Source organism: Sphaerodactylus townsendi, linkage group LG06 (assembly GCF_021028975.2).
Source record: "Sphaerodactylus townsendi isolate TG3544 linkage group LG06, MPM_Stown_v2.3, whole genome shotgun sequence".
NCBI lineage: Eukaryota > Metazoa > Chordata > Lepidosauria > Squamata > Sphaerodactylidae > Sphaerodactylus > Sphaerodactylus townsendi.
Genome location: NC_059430.1, coordinates 13,028,460 through 13,049,077, shown reverse-complemented (window position 1 = coordinate 13,049,077; position 20,618 = coordinate 13,028,460). Strand labels below are relative to the sequence as shown.

General features: G+C 45.9%; 1 protein-coding gene and 1 long non-coding RNA gene across 5 annotated transcripts in view; both read right to left on the bottom strand.

Moving 5' to 3' along the window:
• Positions 1–3,787: 3,787 nt before the first annotated feature.
• LOC125434331 lies at positions 3,788–5,750 on the bottom strand. Its single transcript, XR_007244766.1, has 2 exons — positions 5,316–5,750; positions 3,788–5,261 (listed from the first exon to the last, which is right to left on the bottom strand). It is a non-coding gene; the product is annotated as an uncharacterized LOC125434331 (long non-coding RNA).
• Positions 5,751–16,629: 10,879 nt separating this feature from the next.
• The window catches only part of SOX5 (SRY-box transcription factor 5), a 633,967-nt gene continuing 629,978 nt past the window's right edge, over positions 16,630–20,618 (bottom strand). For all 4 annotated transcript variants that reach the window (XM_048499520.1, XM_048499517.1, XM_048499519.1 and 1 more), the window contains exon 15: positions 16,630–19,268. In XM_048499520.1, coding sequence (XP_048355477.1) covers positions 18,962–19,268 — 307 coding nt within the window. In that variant the 3' untranslated portion in view covers positions 16,630–18,961. The remainder of the gene's footprint in view (positions 19,269–20,618) is intronic.

Below are 20,618 nucleotides of genomic sequence, written 5' to 3'. Positions count from 1 at the left end.
AACCCTATCAGCTGTGCAGATGTGACAAGTGGATAGCAACATCTGTCCATCTAAATCCAGCAGGCCTTATCTGCATGCCTAATTTACCACTGCCCTGACCGGGATGGTGCAGGCTAGCCCAATCTTAGCAGATCTTGAAAGCTAAGCAGGGTTGGTTATGGTTAGCTCTTGAAAAGGAAACCACCCAGAAAGTCATAAGAACATAAGAACAAGCCAGCTGGATCAGACCAGAGTCCATCTAGTCCAGCTCTCTGCTACTCGCAGTGGCCCACCAGGTGCCATTGGGAGATCACATGCAGGATGTGAAAGCAAGGGCCTTCTGCGGCTGTTGCTCCCGAGCACCTGGTCTGCTAAGGCATTTACAATCTCAGATCAAAGAGGATCAAGATTGGTAGCCATAAATCGACTTCTCCTCCATAAATCTGTCCAAGCCCCTTTTAAAGCTATCCAGTCCACGGTTGCTAAGCTGTAGCAGGCAATTGAATGCCACCAGCCCGGTCCTGAAATCCCTACAGGGTCCCTATAAGTCAGCTGTAACTTGACTGCACTGTTCGCCACCAGTTTTCTCCACCCCGGTGGCCTACATAAAATGTCCTTATTCGTCAACAATCAAATTAATAGGGTTGACAAACACAGGTTTGGAAATTCCTCAAGATACTGAAGTGAATCTTGGGAAGGGTAGGGCTTGGGTGAGAGAGAGGACTCTCCAAAGAACCTAATGGCATAGAGTCCATTAGAGTATGAGACTAAGATCTGGGTTCAAATCCCTGCTCAGAAGGGTTGCCAACCTCCAGACGGCAGCTGAAGATCTCTCGGAACTAACAACCAGACTCCAGATAAAAGAGATCAACTCATCCGGAGGAAAATAGGTGCTTTAATAGGTAGACTCTGTGGCTTTGCACCCCACTGACGACTCTCCCCTCCCCTCCCCAAACCCCTCCTTTCCAAGCCTCCACCCCCCCCCCCCAATCCTCCAGAAATGTTACAATCCAAAACTGGCAACCATGAAGCTCATTGGATGATCTTGGATGATTTGTTCCCGCTAAGCTAAAAGTTCTGCTCAGGATCGTTGTGAAAATAATATCCTGGAGGGGGGAAATGATCCATGCGGCCTGTGGCATTATGCCCCACTGAAATTCCTCCTGCCCCCGAACCCCGCTCTTTCCAAGCTTTGCGCCCAGATCACCATTTTTCTGCTCACCAGGCTGTAGGAGGCCAGTTTAAGCCAGTTGAAAACCCAAAGGGGGCGGGGAGGTTGCCATAAGTCAGCTGTGACTTGACAGCGCTCTCCACCACAAGTTAAGTTAGCCTGGATCCACCGGAGCCGGTTTTGCTTTCTGCAAGTCTCCTCCGAGAACAGCAGTTTAAAGAATTTTCTGCACGACCTCTGTGTACTCTAGCTGCATGCTATCGTTCAAGGCAATGCGGCTTACAACTGAGGGGTGCTACGTTTTCTGACCACGGAGCAGCAGTGGCGTAGGAGGTTAAGAGCTCGTGTATCTAATCTGCAGGAACCGGGTTTGATTCCCAGCTCTGCCGCCTGAGCTGTGGAGGCTTCTCTGGGGAATTCAGATTAGCCTGGGCACTCCCATACACGCCAGCTGGGTGACCTTGGGCTAGTCACAGCTTCTCGGAGCTCTCTCAGCCCCACCCACCTCACAGGGTGTTTGTTGTGAGGGGGGAAGGGCAAGGAGATTGTCAGCCCCTTTGAGTCTCCTGCAGGAGAGAAAGGGGGGATATAAATCCAAACTCCTCTTCTTCTTCACTCCTTGAGCGATATTACATATTTGGGATGCAATTGTCTCCTCCAGAGTGCATTCATGGCTAGTGTGAGTTTCTTCAGATGTCATGGAAGACACACTCGATAGGTGTACATGCTTCATTGGAAAGTTGCGATCCATCTCAGCTGCATGACCAATCTCTTCATTTGTTCACCACCTTGAATGACTGTTGGCAGGGGTGCCATCTTGCTGTTGGGGGATCCCCTTCCTCGGCTCTCATTTGCTGCTGCTGAAGGAGAAATCTAATCTTTTTTAAAAAATGTTGTCAGGAGATGGTGTGACATCACTCCTAGGGAAGTGACATCACTGCTCTAAGAATTACCGGGAATCTGTGGTTTTTCATAGATTTTCCAGATTCCTAGTCAGGCACGACTTCACTTCTAGGTTTCCCCTACAAGTAGAGATGTAAAAGTTCCAGAAATTTTAAAGAAATTTTGAAGAAAGTTTTTAAAGAAATTTTGAAGAAAGTTTTTGAAGAGATTTTGAAAAAAGTTTGTGGAGAAATTTAGAAAAAAGTTTTTGAAGAAATTTTTTAAAAGTTTACAGAAAAGAAATTTTAAAAAAAAAGTTTTGAAAAGAAATTTAAAAAAAAAGTTTTTTGAAGAGGAACTTGAATTGCAGCCATGACTTTAGACATTTATTCGTTCAATTCGTTCTTTGTGGGGTAAAAACATATACCTTCTTTTTGTAACATGCAGTGGGACTTGGGCTGAACTTGCCATTTTCAAAATTTGGTTTCACCGTTTGAATATGCTGTGCATTCCTTATAGTGGGCCACTGGAGACTGCACATTTCTGTTCATCCATCCATTAAATTGTTCGTTTCGTCATGGCCATTCTGAAGAACAACCTTGAACGCGTCTTCATAGACCAGGTGGGGATACATGGGGTTCTTATCGAAATCAAAAGAATGCATGTGAACTAAAATCTGGTTGGGCGTTTGAAAAACTCGCTGTGAACAAACCGAACATTTACAGCCCTTCAAACTGCTGGATGGATGTCAACGACTTTGTTTGCGACAGCGAACAGTTGGACGGTGGAACTTTGTTAGCTGGTGCTTGAATTGTGACTTCGGAATCGCGGGCTGATAACGGTAACCGGGCGCCAGGACTCTCTCACCTAGCTTTCTTTCGGGCGCCCTGTTAGCATTTTGACAGCCCTTGGGGCCTGATCATAAAGCAGTGGTGGCGAACCTCTGGCACGGGTGCCAGAGGTGGCACTCAGAGCCCTCTCTGTGGGCACGCATGCACAGAGTTCATCATGTGATAATAGCATAATTATTCCAGGGAGATTATTAGCATCCAACCTAAGACCTAGTTTTGGGGAAGCAGTGTAGGTAAACTCTGTTAAGCTCTGTGAAACCCCACTGATTTTCATGGGAAGAACTAAAGTGCGATCCTTTACCTGGGAGTAAGCTTGGTTGCTTCAAAGCAAAGCCACCAACTACCACCAAGCTTACTCCTGAGTATTGCCTTGGAGCCAACCGTTTTTTCTATACTAAAACCTCAGTATTCAGGTTAAACTGCCGTGTTGGCACTTTGTGGGTTTTGGGTTGCATTTTGGGCATTCGGTCTCGAAAAGGTTCACCATCACTGTCATAAAGGCATCAACGGACGTAAGAAAGGCTCTGCTGGATCAGACCAGATTTAGACCAGCATCCTTTTTCCCACTGGGGCCAACCAGACGTCTTCAGAGGGCCCGTGAGCTGAAAACAGAGGCTCAAATTGCCCCCGTTCTCGCCCCCACCGGCAAGTGGTATTTAGAAGCACTCCGCCTCTGAACACAGAGGCTCCATTTAACCATCATCGGATTCTTCAACCCCAATCCCCACTTTATTTACTACATTTATACATTGCTTTTAAAAATTCTAGCTGCCAAAGCAGTTTTACAACATCTGATATAATAATACAATTAAAACATCCCCAGATCCTCAAGGTCAGCAGTTTGGATCTTGAGGTGAATGGAAGGTTACAATACAGTATTAATAACTTGGAAACAAAAACACAGTCTAGGTAAAGAACACATTTTCTGTTTTTATTGGTGCCTTGCAGGGCAAATAATACTGAAAAAGGGCAATGAAAAAAAAAACCCCAAAAAATTCTCCCCAAACCAGGATTCTGACAACCCATTTTTTTTCAGAGTACAGCAATTCCTATTTTTTTTATTATTATTTATTGTGGCGTGAATGGTAACATAAAACCAAAAACATGAAAATATACAACTTATATTACACTATGTGTTATGAACAAAATATAAATCTATAACTCTATGTTATATTTACATAATTATTTTCTTTCTTCTTTTTTTTATTAAATTTCAAGTGAGATGGTAGGTTGCACGCATACTTCGTTTTAAGCTCCGAGCGTTTGATTGTCTTTCTTTGTTTTTCTGCATTTTTTTCCTTTCCCACTTATAAAATAATAATAATAATAATAATAACAATAATAATAAAAAGCTGGGAACGAATAAGGGCTTTAGAACCGACCGAGCTATACAAATACATTCACCCTGATCCAAGAAGCGCTGTGGATGAATAAAGGCAGATTCATACGCTTGTGAATTTCCTTTTCCTCAAGTGCAAAAGGGTATTTCCTGTTCTGCTTCTGTACCGAACGTTCACAGCCTAACAAATAAATGGTGCTGTCCGTAATGCTTACATCTATGGAAAGGGTGCCTAGTTGAGACCAGGGACTCATTTTCTTACCCTCTGCTCTCCATCTAACCATTGATCAGTACTGTCTGTTGACAAGAAATGCGATCTGGCGGGCAGAAGACAAGAAGTATCTTGACATCCTCCTCTGCTCGGTTTTTGGGGGGTCAAGGTGATCCTCACTTAGGACACTCTCGCACAAGCAGAATAACGCACCTTCAATGCACTTTGCAGCTGGATATTACTGTGCGAAATAGCAAAATCCACTTTCAAACAATTGTGAAAGTGAGTTGGAAGCGCATTATCCCGCATGTGCGGAAGTGCCCGAAGGGAACACACCATTTAGGTTTGTAATTGCAAGAGAAGGATGGGGCAAGTACGTTTCCTAAACTTAGCAGTGGGACTGCTGACTCCTACCGGGTCTACTCATTGCCTGGATCAGGGGGTTTGCAAAACACGCCGGCGACTCACAACGACAAGTACGGAAGCCACGGTGCTTGGCAGACTGGTCCCTGTATCAGGAATTTGTTTGCAAAAATCGAAAGAAAAAAGAAGGCTGGAAGCCGGGTGCTGCCGGGCGAGCAACCAAACAGCTGGGAGGGTGGGAGAAGAATCAGCAAAATTTGGTCATGAAAATTAAGTCGGCAAAAAATTAATATGTATACATGTATAAGTGAAACTGCACACACGCACATACACACAAACACACACAGACACGCCTCTCTCCAGGCGGGATTCCCCATTATGTTGGATACTGACAACGGGTACAAATTTAGCAGAAGTGTCCTTGGCAGCAGACATAGCTCAGAAGACCTCTGAAGGTCTATCCACCTTCCATGTCTATCCACCTTCCACCTTCCAAAAGACCTCTGAAGGTCGATCCACCTTCCAGCAAACCCCTCAAATGTTGACTCCCACAACGTGCACATGTGACCAGTCCTAGCCATTCTCCGCATACTCCATTGTATTGTGTGAAGTGGTTGGTTGCGAATATGTCTGACATTAATACCCAGGATCTCAGGGGCTGGGCCAAAGTACTGACCCAATTGGGAACTGTTTCAGGCCTTCTGTGTCAGTTGTCCAACCAGCCGATTCATCCAGTACATTCCTCTCATCATACCCAAGGTCAGGATTGCTAGCGGAGACACAGACATGCTAGTCCTCGTGCTCTTGAAATGAAATCTACAGGAAGTAGATAGAAAAAGTTTTGAGGAGATAGAAAAAGTGCAGAGAAGGGCAACAAGGATGATTGAGGGACTGGAGCACCTTCCTTATGAGGAGAGGCTGCAGCGTTTGGGACTCTTTAGTTTGGAGAGGAGGCGGCTGAGGGGGGATAGGATTGAAGTCTACAAAATTATGCATGGGGTAGAAAATGTTGACAGAGAGAAATTTTTCTCTCTTTCTCACAATACGAGAACCAGGGGGCATTCATTGAAAATGCTGGGGGGGAAGAATTAGGACTAATAAAAGGAAACACTTCTTCACGCAACGTGTGATTGGTGTTTGGAATATGCTGCCACTAACCTGGTGATGGCCACTAACCTGGATAGATGTAAAAGGGGCTTGGGCAGATTTATGGAGGAGAAGTCGATTTATGGCTACCAATCTTGATCCTCCTTGATCTGAGATTGCAAATGCCTTAACAGACCAGGTGATCGGGAGCAACAGCTGCAGAAGGCCATTGCGTTCACATCCTACATGTGAGCTCCCAAAGGCACCTGGTGGGCCACTGCGAGTAGCAGAGAGCTGGACTAGATGGACTTTGGTCTGATCCAGTTGGCTTGTTCTTATGTTCTTATGTTCTTATGAAGTAAACACCATTGCTTTTTCGTGAGTTTATTGGAAGGTTGAATCTTGTGTAGGGTTGACTCCCGCCATGTGGCAACTAGAGATCTCCTTAGATTACAATTGATCTCCAGGTGACAGAGTCCATCTGGAGAAAATGGCCGCTTTGGAGGATAGATTCTATGACATTATACCTTACTGAAGTTCCTCCCCTCTCCAAACCCCACCCTCCTCAAACTCCACGGAAAGGGCCTGTGAGTGTGACAACCGTTCTTTCACAACCTTTGTGGGGAACGGTTGGTGATTTTTTTTTTGCAAAACGGCCAGTGTTTCACAAGCATGACTGCGCTTCAAAGCTAAATTTAATTGGAGGGGCTATTTTTTTTCCAGCGCAGATTTGCCTAGGTATTTTCAAGGACATGATGCAGCCCAAACGAATGCGTTTTTAGAGTCAATATAGTCAACGGGACATATTTCAACCCATTTTAAACTCACCCGTTGCAACCAATGGGATTTTTAAAAATATCTAAATTTTGGGAGTGTTAGCAGAGGTGGGATCCAACCAGTTCTCACCACTTCTCTAGAAGTGGTTACTAATTTTTTCGGAGTGTTGAGAAGGGGTTACTAAAGAGCTCCCTGCCCAATAGGGACTGGAGGTGCGTGTGTGCGGCGACGCCACTGTTTGAATCCCACGACCATCGGAACCTGTTATTAAAATTTTTGGATCCCACCACTGGGTGTTAGCCCTCAAACATGTAATCTTCTGAACCCACACCCTCCTCCACTGTTCTTAGACATGGAGGTCATTTGCCTTGAGTTTCAGTGGGAAAAGCCAGTGATGAATGAAGAAACGTTTGAAGAAAAACAATTGGAAAAAGAAATTGTTTTAGAAATCCATTGAATCTAGCAAGACAATGGAAGACAAGCAATGAGGACCGTTTAAAAGGCACCAACCAAAGTTAGTAACTTTTAGCATCCATTAATTTAAAGGGGGGGGGGGGTTGCGGACTAATAAGCATGTGTTTATTACTGTCCCACACAACTGTGGCTGGGTTACGCCTATGTTTTTTTAAAAAAAACTTTGAATATTTTAAAAGATGTCTGGAATAACCCAAAAAACAGGTCCACGTTCGGAGTTAGATGGGAGTTCTGAAAATTCGCTTAACGTATACATTTTCACAAAATGTCAGCAACACCTTCTGTTCAATCCAATTTTACAATGGCTGCCATTGGTTCTAAAATCGGCTTCTGGCTGTTTGGCATGAAAACAGTGAGCCACACATGGGCGGGGGAGGGGGTGAGATTTCCAAACACATTTCACACAAATTACATCTTAACAACTGAACAGTCTTGTGAACCAGTCCTCACTTGACCCTTAGTAGCACTGAGATACAAACCAACAGTCACATTTATCCCCAACATAGATTGATTCAGTTCATGTCCTCATTTAAAAAACCCAGTAAAGACCCCCAGTGCAGTGAAACTTGCTTATGTACTACTCAATCTGATGCAGTTTATCAGTCATGAAGTCAGTAGGACTTCATAAGTGAATTGCTTTGGATTTGGACCAAAAATATAATGGGTTACGCAATAGCTGGTGGGGGAATATGACTTCTGGGAATGCTTCGAAGAGAGGAAGCTTATTATGATTCAGCCATGTCCACGTATATAATCCCTGTCCAGTGATCCATGCAACGGTCCCTTCCAGACTGGATTACTGTAACTTGCTCTGTGCTGGCCTACCCTTGAGATTGCTCCAGAAACTACAACTGGTCCAGAATGTGAAGGCAAGAAGAAGAAGAAGAGTTTGGATTTATATCCCCCCTTTCTCTCCTGTAGGAGACTCAAAGGGGCTTACAATCTCCCTGCCCTTCCCCCTCACAACAGACACCCTGTGAGGTAGGTGGGGCTGAGAGAGCTCTGAGAAGCTGTGACTAGCCCAAGGTCCCCCAGCTGGCGTGTGTGGGAGTGCCCAGGCTAATCTGAATTCCCCAGATAAGCCTCCACAGTTTAGGCGGCAGAGCTGGGAATCAAACCCGGTTCCTCCAGATTAGATACACGAGCTCTTAACTTCCTACGCCACTGCTGCTCTCCTTATTGGGGCTCCGGTAAGAGCGCACATTAGACTTGTGCTCCGCCAGCTGACCTGGGTGCCAGTTGCATTCCAGATCATCTTCAGGGTTTTGGTGTTAACCTTATGGCCTTGAGCAATCTGGGACTTTTGTCTCTTCGGGACAGTATCTCCCCATATTGCCCACAAAGGACACTTCACTCTTCTGGTGGTCTCTGGCCTCAAGGACATTCAGCTGGTCTCAATCAGAAGGGCCTTTTTGGCCCTGGCCCCAACCTGGTGGAAATCTACCAGCTGACATCAGGGCCCTGAAGGTTCTTAACCAGTTCAGTAGGGCCTGAAAGATGGAGATGTTCCACCAGGCCTGTGGCCCGCTCCATCTTGCTGCCTCCCCGACCTTGCCCCCCCCCCCCGACAATTAGGGATTGGATATGAAATGGGACGGGCACGATGATGAATTTTAGGCTGTACAGGGGTCCTACAGGCACAAGATTAGTCACCTCACCATCAGTAATGGATACTGTATTTGAAAGTTCTAACGCTGTGTGTTATTATTATTATTATTATTATTATTGAAATCTGATTTGATGAATTTGATGTTATTACATTATGTGTGTAAGCTAACCCTGAGCCCGGCCTTGGCTGGGAAAGAGTGGGGAATTAAATTTAATCAAATAAAGACATAAAATCATGTATAGTAGAGCCCTAAACAAAGGATGGCCCAGGCTTGCTTGATCTCTGCAGATCTCAGAAACTAAGCAAGGGTGGCCCTGATTCGTACATGAATGGGAAACCTCCATGGGTCCAGGGTTGCTATGCAGAGGCAGCTAATGGCAAACCACCTGTTAGTATCTTGCCTTGAAAACCGTACTGGGCAGTGGTGGGATCCAAAAATTTTAGTAACAGGTTCCCATGGTGGTGGGATTCAAACAGTGGCGTAGCGCCAACGGGGCTGGGCGGGGAACGACTGGGTCATGGCCGGGCATTCCGGGGTGGGGCATTGCTGGGCGGGGCTGTGGCAAGGACGCAGCCGCTGCGCCGGTCCTTGGGCGGGAAATGAATGCACGCAGGCGCAGGCTGCCACGCACGCCGGTGCACCTCCTGCTAGACCAGGGGTAGGGAACCTGCGGCTCTCCAGATGTTCAGGAACTACAATTCCCATCAGCCTCTGGGGGCTGATGGGAATTGTAGTTCCTGAACATCTGGAGAGCCGCAGGTTCCCTACCCCTGTGCTTGACTGCTTCAAGTTCTGCGTGCTACTGCTGAGAGGAGGGGCGTAACCAAGGCAAAAATCACGTGGCAAAATCACCAATTAGTAACCCCCTCTCGGCACACACAAATAATTAGTAACCTACTCTCGGAAACCTGTGAGAACCTGCTGGATCCCACCTCTGCTGCTGGGTTGCTATAGATCAGCGGCAACTTAACAGCTCTTGAAACACACATCTTAACAGAGTTAGCATCTTCTGAGCTCGCTGACTTCAATGGATTTAGAAGGGTGTAGCCCTGTTTAGGACCGTGCAACCATCTGTTTGCTGTAAATTTGAGAACACCTGTGAATCCCCACAGAACTGACTCAGCCCTGGAGAAGCCAAACTTTTTTACCCCAGATCCTATTGTCTAGTTGCCATTAATTCTGAACAGGATAATTTTTTTTTCCTCAGAGAAGCTGGAGTTTTTACTGAGACTAATTATTTCCCACATCCAAAGAAATGGGGTGTCAGAGACTTCTTCGGGGACAATAAGAGTTCATCTTATTTGGATTACGTTCCCTCAAAAAAAAAAAGAAGCTTTGAAAATGGGTCGTAAGACGGTTCAAGACAATTTCTTTTGTTCGGAAATAATTAACTGAAGGAAAGTCGGCTGCCAAAACTCAATCTCTGAAACACTGTCATCAAAACAAGAAGAAGAAAAAAGGGGGAATTTCAGCAGGCCATTCATTCATTTTGAAGAGGATTTGGTTGCTCAATTAATTAAATACTGTACTAATAATTAGGGTCCCTTTGGGATTAATACAGCAGAACTGTTAAAGAATGACAGTAAAAGCATTTAGCAATCCTATTTTGCCAATATAAAGCATGAACAAATTGCTCGGGGAGAGAGGGGTGATGGGAGGAACCTACTCTATAATGTGAGATTAATAACTGAAATATTTTTTCTTACCCTGCGACAAGTTCATATACCATCAGTGAGAAGTACAAGACCTCATTTCAGATCGAGGGGTAGAATCTGGGTTACTTGTGACTAAGCCCACCTGAAACCAATGGGAGTGATTAATTGCAGTGAACCTACTCTATGGGACGTGCAGGCTAACTGATGAAGAAGAAGAAGAAGAAGAAGAAGAAGAAGAAGAAGAAGAAGAAGAAGAAGAGTTTGGATTTATATCCCCCCTTTCTCTCCTTTAGGAGACTCAAAGGGGCTTACAATCTCCTTGCCCTTCCCCCCTCACAACAAACACCCTGTGAGGTAGGTGGGGCTGAGAGAGCTCCAAGAAGCTGTGACTAGCCCAAGGTCACCCAGCTGGCGTGTGTGGGAGTGTACAGGCTAATCTGAATTCCCCAGATAAGCCTCCACAGCTCAGGCGGCAGAGCGGGGAATCGAACCTGGTTCCTCCAGATTAGATACACGAGCTCTTAACCTCCTACGCCACTGCTGCTCCTACGCCACTGCTGATCCATGTTTACTGAGAAAAAAAAGCCCCACCGAATCCAGCTGAATGTATTCCCCAATAATTTGCAGTCGGGGAGTTGTGTTTGTCTGCAGTGGAACGAGACTTGAATCCAGCAGTACTTTAAACACACAAACGTGTGTTTGTGCGTGTGTCGCCAAGTCGTAGCTGGCTCACGACAACCCTGCAGGGTTTTTCAAGGCAAGAGATGTTTAAAAGTAGTTTGCCATTGCCTGCCTCTGTGAAGGCTGAGAGAACCGTGACTGGCCCAAGGTCACCGAACAGGCTTCATGTGGAGGAGAGGGGAATCAAACCAAATTCACCAGATTAGAGTCCGCCACTCTTAACCACGACACCGCACTGGTTTTCAGCACTTTAAAGACCAAGATTTTTCGGGTATAAGCTTTCAAGTCTCTTGGTAGCTGACACCCTGGATATCCCGTTGGTCTTTTAAGGTTTGACTGGACTTAAATCTAGCTCCCCTGAGTGAATATTTATAGAATTGTAAACAGCCCGATATTTTAGACACGGCAAACCATGCTCTTCAACATGAGCAGAACTGAAATGGTCATGCTGAACAGCGGTTCGGTTGTGCCAGGCATATGGGACAAAATTTGCTATTTTTAAGACTGCTCGTGACATTCCAGGACTACCTATGGCATCAATACTTTACACAGCGCTTGTCAAAGAGATTATTTCATACACTGAGGCTGATTCCGCACGGGCCAAAAAAAGCGGTGTGAAAACGGTGTGAAAACAGTATAAACCCTTTTACACTGTTTTAAACCCTTTTGCACCATTTTCACAGCATTTTCACACTGGTGTTTTTGGCCCATGCGGAATCACCCTAGGGCTGCTCGCTCTGGGTTGGGTAATTCCTGGACATTGGGGGGCAGAATCTTGGGGGGAAGGGGTTGGGGAGGGAAGACACTTCAGTGGAGCATACTTCCATAGTCTACCTTCCAATGAACGACCAGAAAACTCTCTCTGCTTACTGAGTTTATTGCTTTCTTATACATCCAAACCAGTACCAGATAGATCCTGCCCACGCAAAACCTGAAGATGGAAACATTTCTATGAATCTACCTTTTATGGTCATAAAGAATTGGTTATTTTCTATGTAATAACATGATGGAGTTGGGTAGAATTCAAGGTGATCCTTGGAAATGAGGAAAGACTGAACATGCGGGATTGATGTCAGTTCTGTTTCGTATAGTTAGTTGTTGTTTTTTACACTCCCTGGCATATAACTGGTATAAATAATGCTGAACAGACCAAAGTTGGAGGAAGGTTTGAGGGCAGGAACATGGGGACATGTGACATGACTGATAACTTTCAGATGCGCCCTGGAAGTGACGACGAGTCACTCTAGGAATTGCTGGAAACTTTATTGTTTTAACCACAGAGTTTCCAGTGATTCCCAGAGTCGCCACTGTCACATCCAGGTTGTACCTGGAAGTGATGTACCAGCATGGAGACTGGTGGTGGAACAGCGACCAGCAACGGCGACCATCGGCCCGAGACGTCTGGCCATAGCAAGAGGCCTGGTAACCTTAGGACAAACCCACCCCTAGTGTGCCATCCCAGCCATTCCCACGATGAACAGGGATCAATTCTGTTCTAGTGATTCAAAAATGTGGTCCTCATTAAACATAAGAATTTTCAAGTGCTTTGGGCTCAATACAGCAAACAGCTGCAAGTCCTGGACGTCATCCCCCTCCCGGCTTCTGAAGTTTGCCTCAATGCAACTGTGACTGTGGGCAGCAAGTCTATGTTGGTTTTGTAAGCATCTGCCGCACAGGAATCCCTCAAAGCATGGGCATGTGCATGTCAGTAATCTGTGTTTGTTGCATCCTAACATAAGGAGCCGCATGGCGTAGTGGTTAAGTGCTTGCACTGCCACTCACACGGTCAGGAGTTCGAGCCCCCTGTGGGTCAGATATCCTGGCAGCTGGCTCATGGTCAACTCAGCCATCCATCCATTCCTTGGTCGGTAAGTGAGTACCTAGCACATAGCTAGGGGGTAAAGAATAGCTGGGGAAAGAATGGCAAACTACCCCGCAAAAACGGCTTGCCTATGAAATCACTGCTTACAGTTATACCCCAGGGTCGGACACAGCTGAAGGGGAAACTTTACCTTTTTTTAACCGGGCCTACCTCAGAGCAGAACTCTGCTTGGAGCTAAAACAAAGCGTTCGCGTTGTCCAAAGTCACATCATTTACCCAGATCCTCTGAAGATGCCAGCCACAGATACAGGCGAAACATCAGGAGAAAATGCTACTGGAACACGGCCATACAACCTGGAAAACCCACAACGTCCTAATTTACCCAGACCGTGTTTAAAAGAAGGTGGAAATTAAGCGCCCAGCAAAGGTGAGGTTAAACCCACAAGAATAAGAAATATTTTGTTCACAAAGACGGGAACAATCGGATTTTTTTTTCTTCTAGAAAAAGAAAAAAATCTTCAGTTTTCACATTGTCTATACATATGTAACATATGTATATGTTTTCTTTTAAACCAGAGTGCTTTGAATGGCTCTAGAGTTTCATTAAATAGTTTAAAGTGAGTGAGGAGAGAAAGTCAATTAAGATAGAACAAAACACTCCCAGTAATTCACTCCATTATAATAAACGTCCAGACTTCATAGGGCAGGGCCTCCAAATTAATTAAAATCCCCAAAGGATTAACAAAAGGCAACAGACAAATTGTATTTTGCTTTCCTATGTATATATCATAAGGAAGGAAGGGCATATTTTTAAATACCTGAAGGGCTAGACTGCGATTTGTCGAAACTGCCAAATCAGAACTGATAAAACGTAGGGGGAAAAAGAGCAGGGAAACAAATTATGCATAATTTACTATCTGGGAGCAGTTGACCATTATTATTCTCATTGTTAATTATTATAAGTACCTTTATAACACTAGTATGAAGAGCCAGTTCAATTGGGGAAAATACAGTCATCAGCTACAACCAATCTAAAAACGAGATGTCTCTGACACGCAGGATATGACACGCTCCTCTGAACATGAATCCAGAACATTTTGAGAGAGAAAGAGAGAGAAATGAGATGAAAATCATAAGAAGAAAAGGCAATGGGAAATTTTAATGCACCGCACTTCCCTATCTCTATAGCCCACTGAAGAGCTCCCCAAACACAGGTCTGTAGAAGGAGACTTATGTTTAAAGGAGTCGTGCGGTGGGAGCATAACGATTCATAAGGGCCAAGAGGGACAGTCAATTCTGAAATGAGTTGTCACTTCATCGTGACTCGTTTCACTCTTCCCAGATCTTTCTCTGATCTTACTGAACTCTGAAGCTTTCAAGACAGTGTTCGGCACCTTTCCTAATGCCCAGAGTTACATAGATGCCACCACCCACGACGCGCACACGGAGATTTTCAGATCATAGGCTGACAGTAGCAGAGGGGGCTCAGTAGGGTTTCTTTACCCAGGCGTCTCAATAGCTTCATTTCAGTTTGGGACACAATGGATCTGTGATTTTCTCTACTGGAGTAAACTACAGATTGCACACTTCCCAATGGGGAAAAATGATCCAATGATCACTTGGAATGACAACTGATCTCCAGAAGGCAGAGATCTGTTCCCTTGGAGAAAATTGGCAACTTTGGAGATTGGACTCTAGGGCAGAGGTGTCAAACTCGAGCCCCTCCAGATGTTATGGACTACAGTTCCCATCATTCCCCGCCAGCATCATGCTGGCAGGGGATGATGGGAACTGTAGTCCATAACATCTGGAGGGGCTCGAGTTTGACACCTCTGCCCTAGGGCACAGGTGTCAAACTCGCGGCCTTCCAAATGTTCATGAACTACAATTCCCATCAGCCCTTGCCAGTATAGCCAATGCTCATGTTGGGAGGTTCTGATGGGAATTGTAGTTCATGAACATCTGGAGGGCCGTGAGTTTGACACCCCTGCTCTAGGGCATTATAACAGCCGAGGTCTCTCCTCTCCTCAAACCCTGCTCTGCCTAGCCTCCCCACCCAAAATTGCCATTAATTTTCCAAACGGGAGTTGGCAACCTTATAAGGAAAGGGCACTCAACGAGGAGGGCGTTCCAAGAGTAACAGCAGTGGCGGAGTCAACCACATGGGGATCAAATTCTGAATTGGCACAACAGAGCAAGGCTTTCCAAAGCTTTGAATTCTGGATCTCTCCAAGTACGCCCCCGACACTTGCGTCTCTGGGGCTAGCTGTAATCTGCACGGGATCCAAAATTCAGCATCAAGGTAACACGAATCCCGCCAACTGAGTAAATGATGCAAAGTCAGAACATTTCTGCAGCTTCTCTTAATCTGCGTGTTCTGGTGCTGGGCAGAGTGCCTCGTATCCCGAGTGATCTAGTGGCACCTTCCAGATTAACAATATTTATTCCGGCAGAAGGTTCTGCGAATTGGAGCTTGCCTTATCAAATATGCGGCATGTACGTCTCAGCCTCCAACCCATCTGACGAAGTGTGTCGTAATGCTCGAATGCTGACACTGGAATAAATTTTGTTTGTCGTGAAGGCGGCACTGGACTCCTGTTTTATGCGGCTGCTACAAGCCCATCTGGAATGATCATCTCTGGACCGCTGAAATTATTATGCAGCAATCCCTCTAAGCTATTATGCTCATGCCAGGCATTGCCTGTCCGATGACGTTCCTACTTTTGCCACCCGAAGGACTAAAAATGTGATTTGTCTAATAAGTGAAAGCTGAGACTCTCAAGATGCTGAAATGTGCCCTCAACGCCACGTCCTGCACTTGAGTAGAACGACCTGCAGCCTTCTCTATGCCCATGCAATTGACCTGCCACCTTGACACACTTCAAATGGGATTCATATCAGCACTTGGCACAATGGAACAAAGTTCTCCCCAAAGCATCACCTACAATCTCGCTGATGAGCCATAACACGGCCTGCTCCTGTTCCAATCCAATTTTTTTTTCAGGTTCGAAGGATGTTTTTCGGGTTAGAAGGCTGTAAGCCAGGAGTCACTCATTCTGAGAGGGCCGCTATCAAATCTATGGGGCTGCGTCCGCCAAGGGCTGCCATCTGGCAGCCCGAATACCAACTCCAGACGCCAAAACGTGTTTGATTTAAGCTGATCTAGACCCAGTGGTTTCAGTAAAGCCAACCGTTTGTCTTAAAATATATAATGCAGCAATTAACCCTGTTCGTTGCAGAACACTTTATCACGTTGTCACGAAAGGGACTTTAAGCTTGCGTGGATCTGAGCGCGTGCGCGCGTGCACGCACACACACAGAGCACACCAGCGGAACGTGACTCTGTCCCATCCATTTTAAAGTAGGAAAATGCTCCAGTGGGACAATATTGTTCCTCCGATACTTCAGGGAATGCATTGCACTTTTTCCTGTATGTCTCAGGAGACCTTGGTTGAGCTGTACCTTCCCTGAGGCACTGGGGTATAAATCAGGCATTTATTTTAAGAGTTTGAAGAGTTTGGATTTATATCCCCCCTTTCTCTCCTGCAGGAGACTCAAAGGGGCTGACAATCTCCTTGCCCTTCCCCCCTCACAACAAACACCCTGTGAGGTGGGTGGGGCTGAGAGAGCTCCGAGAAGCTGTGACTAGCCCAAGGTCACCCAGCTGGCATGTGTGGGAGTGTACAGGCTAATCTGAATTCCCCAGATAAGCCTCCACAGCTCAGGCGGCAGAGCTGGGAATCAAACCCGGTTCCTCCAGATTAGATACATCAGCTCTTAACTGCCTATGCCACTGCTGCTCCTTTTAACAAAAAATGGATTTTGAATAACCAAGGACCTGGTAGTTTTGGAAGGAGAAATGGATTTCTCAGGGATGATAGTAGGCCCACACTTCATTTCGCAACGTTGGGCCGGCATACCAATTTAGAACACTCAAATCAAAGGCTCCGTTCAGATGTAAAGGCCCAAAGTAGCATGCTTCACGTGGGGGCAGGGGACAGACGGACGGACAGGATTGGGTCTTAGGAGTATACATCCTGAGGACCAGAATGAATGACATTTTGGGTGAAACTCTCTCATCTTGCCCAATCGGTGCTATCCTTCTATTGGAAGATGAAGATCCTGAGCGGATTGTGAGTGAATCAAGGGGGAATAAGCGAATCGTGAGCGAATCGCCCATATCTCTGGTCACATGAGATATGGGCCTGGTACACAAGGTATCGTGTCTGTGGGCCTGAGTAGGCACATGTCTGAGATCCAAGCTCGTTCACCTCCAACCAGATTTTACTAGGACCTGTATGTCTGAGTCGAATCGAAATGTTGTTTGACTTATTTGGGCAGCGGCTATTTAGACTGGGTGTTCTGAGAGCTTTCCTTACGATACAAGCTACAAACACTTTTTTTTTTTAAGTCAGGATCTATTCTTCTACGCCTAAAAAATGCCACAAGGCACCGGCCAACCCTCGTTCCTCTACTCTCAGCAGGAGGTTAATACTTTATGTTCCTTCTTGCTGCATGTAAAATGCAAGAACTAGAAAATTCACGTCAACAGATAACTGCTTGAAGAGTAAATTAAGGATACCAGACAGACTCAGTGACTTAAGGAATATGTGATTCGTATCTGACCGTATACTTTTTCCTTTCCAATTGTCTGATGTTTAATTCTTGTTAGTACCATAAACACACACCCATGTGCATACACACACACACACACACACAAATCCAAGGTCATAAAATATTTCTTTTCACTAAATTTCTTCTCTCTCTCTGTCTTTGTCACCTGAGAACAGCACCTACAATTTCCTTTACAGTTAAGAAATAATAATAATAAATCTCACCAGCTGCTGGTCGTCGGGTTCTCCAGGGATTGTCTAAGATAACGTCACTGCCCTAACGTAAGACTGAAGATGAAACAAAGGAAGAAAAAGACAACCGACTGGGATACGCACGCACACGAAATGGAAGTAGTTCAGCACATTAGTACAAATTTGGCACTTGCTCAAAGACTACATCTGGTGTGCAATCGGTGAAAAGAGGTCCCATTTAAGAAAGAAGGAACTGATTGTTGGGGGTGAGGTGTCAAGGAAAGGGAACCAAACGTTACGTTCCGCTGAGGCCCATGTGGCAGTCCACGCTACGATTCTTGCTCTTTGCTACGGGTAACGTGTCCTATGTACACAACGCGTGGGCCGTGATACCACAATATTGGGCAGAGGTTTATTGTGGTCCGCAGAATCATTGGATTGCACCAGCATAGACTGTCATGTGGCTCTGTGTACGAGTCACAGCTCTCACGGACTCGTATCTTTTCCTTGGCACGGAGCAGGATGGGCAGCGAATGAAGACGCCACGTGGGCCTCAACTGATTCCACTCGGATGCACATGGGCCTTGAATCCTAACTTGGGAAAGAAGAAGAAAAAAGAACGGGGAAAGACTGGAGGGGGAAACCTAACGAACTTTTCTCGTCGCTTCTGTTTTTCCCTGTCAGGTGCATCGCCCCCTTCCCACCCCCACCCCCCCCAAAAAAATCTTATTTTTTTTCCTTTAAACTGTAGCACAAAACAACAGAACACATTCACAAGCCACTTGTTGGCACTGTGTACCTGAGTGAGAATTTTTCTAGAACATTGTAGAACAAACAGCCATAAAGTTTATTTGAAAAAAAAATAGTAATAAAAGGTTGAATGGGTAAAACTTCAGCGCTCGGGTATAGCAGCTGAATTACTGGCATTATGTTACCCATAGCTTATTTCGTCCTCGCGTTTTTGTCACGGGTCGTCTTTTCTTATCACGGTTTTTTTTACTCTGAGCCGTGGTCTCTCTTCTTTTTTTAAAAAAAACAAAAACAAAACAAAAATTCGGTTTGCTTTTAAAAAGTTTTCCACGTGGGCCAATGTCTGTTCATCAGCTGTTGTCCCCAAACTAGTTAAGACTAAAAGTTTTAAGTAACAGTCAGTGTACAAGGATTGAAGTTCGTGTGCTTGGCCACCGGACGAGAAACCAGATGGGGCTTTCCAATGAAGTCCTGCAAGGTCAGCTCTGAGAATCCAGACCCCTGATCAGTTGGCTTGTCCTGTAATGTGGTTTTCACTGTCACTGCCATAGTCCACGTCGGGGTCGTCCTCTTCTTCGTCGTACTCGTCGTACATCCCGCCGTTGACGTCATCGGTCTGCATCTCCTCTTTGATGTGGGAGTGCTCCTCACTTTTGATGCCGTAAGTGCTCTGGATGACGGGCATCCCCGGCTCCGGGCTGCTCGACACGCTCGAGTGTTCCGAGGGCAGGTGCGGCGAAGGCATCCCTGCCATGGCGATGGCTCCCGGGTAAACGACGCCAGCTGTCGCTATAGGGATCTGTGCTTGCTGTCTGTTGGTGGAAAAGGCAAGCAATACAGGGGTGAGTTAGCCAGAGGGAAAGGCGTGTGTGTCCTCTTGATGCCCCCCACCATCCAAACGGGAAATAAAAATATGTACCGCTTCTGCCCACGATGCTGAACAATTCATCCATAATAATGTGTTGATTGCTTTATAGCAGTGGTTCCCAACCTGAGGTAGGCATACCCCCAGGGCAGGGGTCTGCAACCTGAGGCTCTCCAGATGTTCATGGACTGGAAATCCCATCAGCCCCTGCTGGACGGGGCTGATGGGAATTGTAGTCCATGAACATCTGGAGAGTCGCAGGTTGCAGACCCTTGCCCCAGGGGCACGCAACAGAACCTGTGGGGGTTTGCAAACAAATTACATAACTGGTTGCTAACTTGGAGGTACAATTTTAGGGAAATGGGTTGCCAAGGGGAACACAAGTTAAAAAAAACGTTGAGAACCACTGTTCTACAGCATTTCAACCCTATTTCCCATTGTGGGTTTTCCCCCAACAATTTTAGACCCAGATTAAAATTGTATGGGGCATGTACACAGGACACCTGGTGGTGGTCACACAGAGAGCTAGTGATAAGAACACCCCATGAAACCGGGTAGTAAAGAGCCAAGTAGTGAGGAACCGGGGGCAGAGGTTTCCTCGCAGCGGCAGACTGGGACTAGGACTACCAAAAATGGGGGACACTGAATGATTTTTGAACCTTTACACCAGCTGCGACTGTGGTTTCCAACAGACTAGTCATCAATGGAATGAACAGTGGGGGTTGGGGTGGGATCCCCCAGTAGAATGGTTATGGGAGGGGAGGCAATAGGCTTTTTCAATCTGGGCTTGTGCACAATTCTCCCTTCTTTTACTGTTGTTTTAATTGTAGTTGAACTGTTAGGTATAGCTGACTTCCTTCTTATATATCGCTAGCTTAGTTAGCTCCTCTTGTATATTGTTAGGGAGTGTAGGTTGGTGTAGCATTATTAGATTGGCTCTTGCAGCAGTTATAAGTTTAGTGTGGAGCAGTTTTTAGTCTTACGGATGTAGAGTTAGTGTATTGATATATGGTTAAACACAATGGTGGGATCCAAAAATTTTAGTAACAGGTTCCCATGGTGGTGGGATTCAAACTGTGGCGTAGCGCCAATGGGGCGGGGCACGATGGGGGCGTCTCTGGGCATTCCTGGGGCGGGGCATTCCTGGGCGGGGCTGTGGCAAGGACGTAGCCGCTGCGCCAGTCCTTGGGTGGGAAACGAATGCACGCAGGCTGCTGTGCACGCTGGTGCACCTCCTGCTAGACTGCTTCAAGTTCTGCGCGCTACTGCTGAGAGGAGGGGCATAACTAAGGCAAAA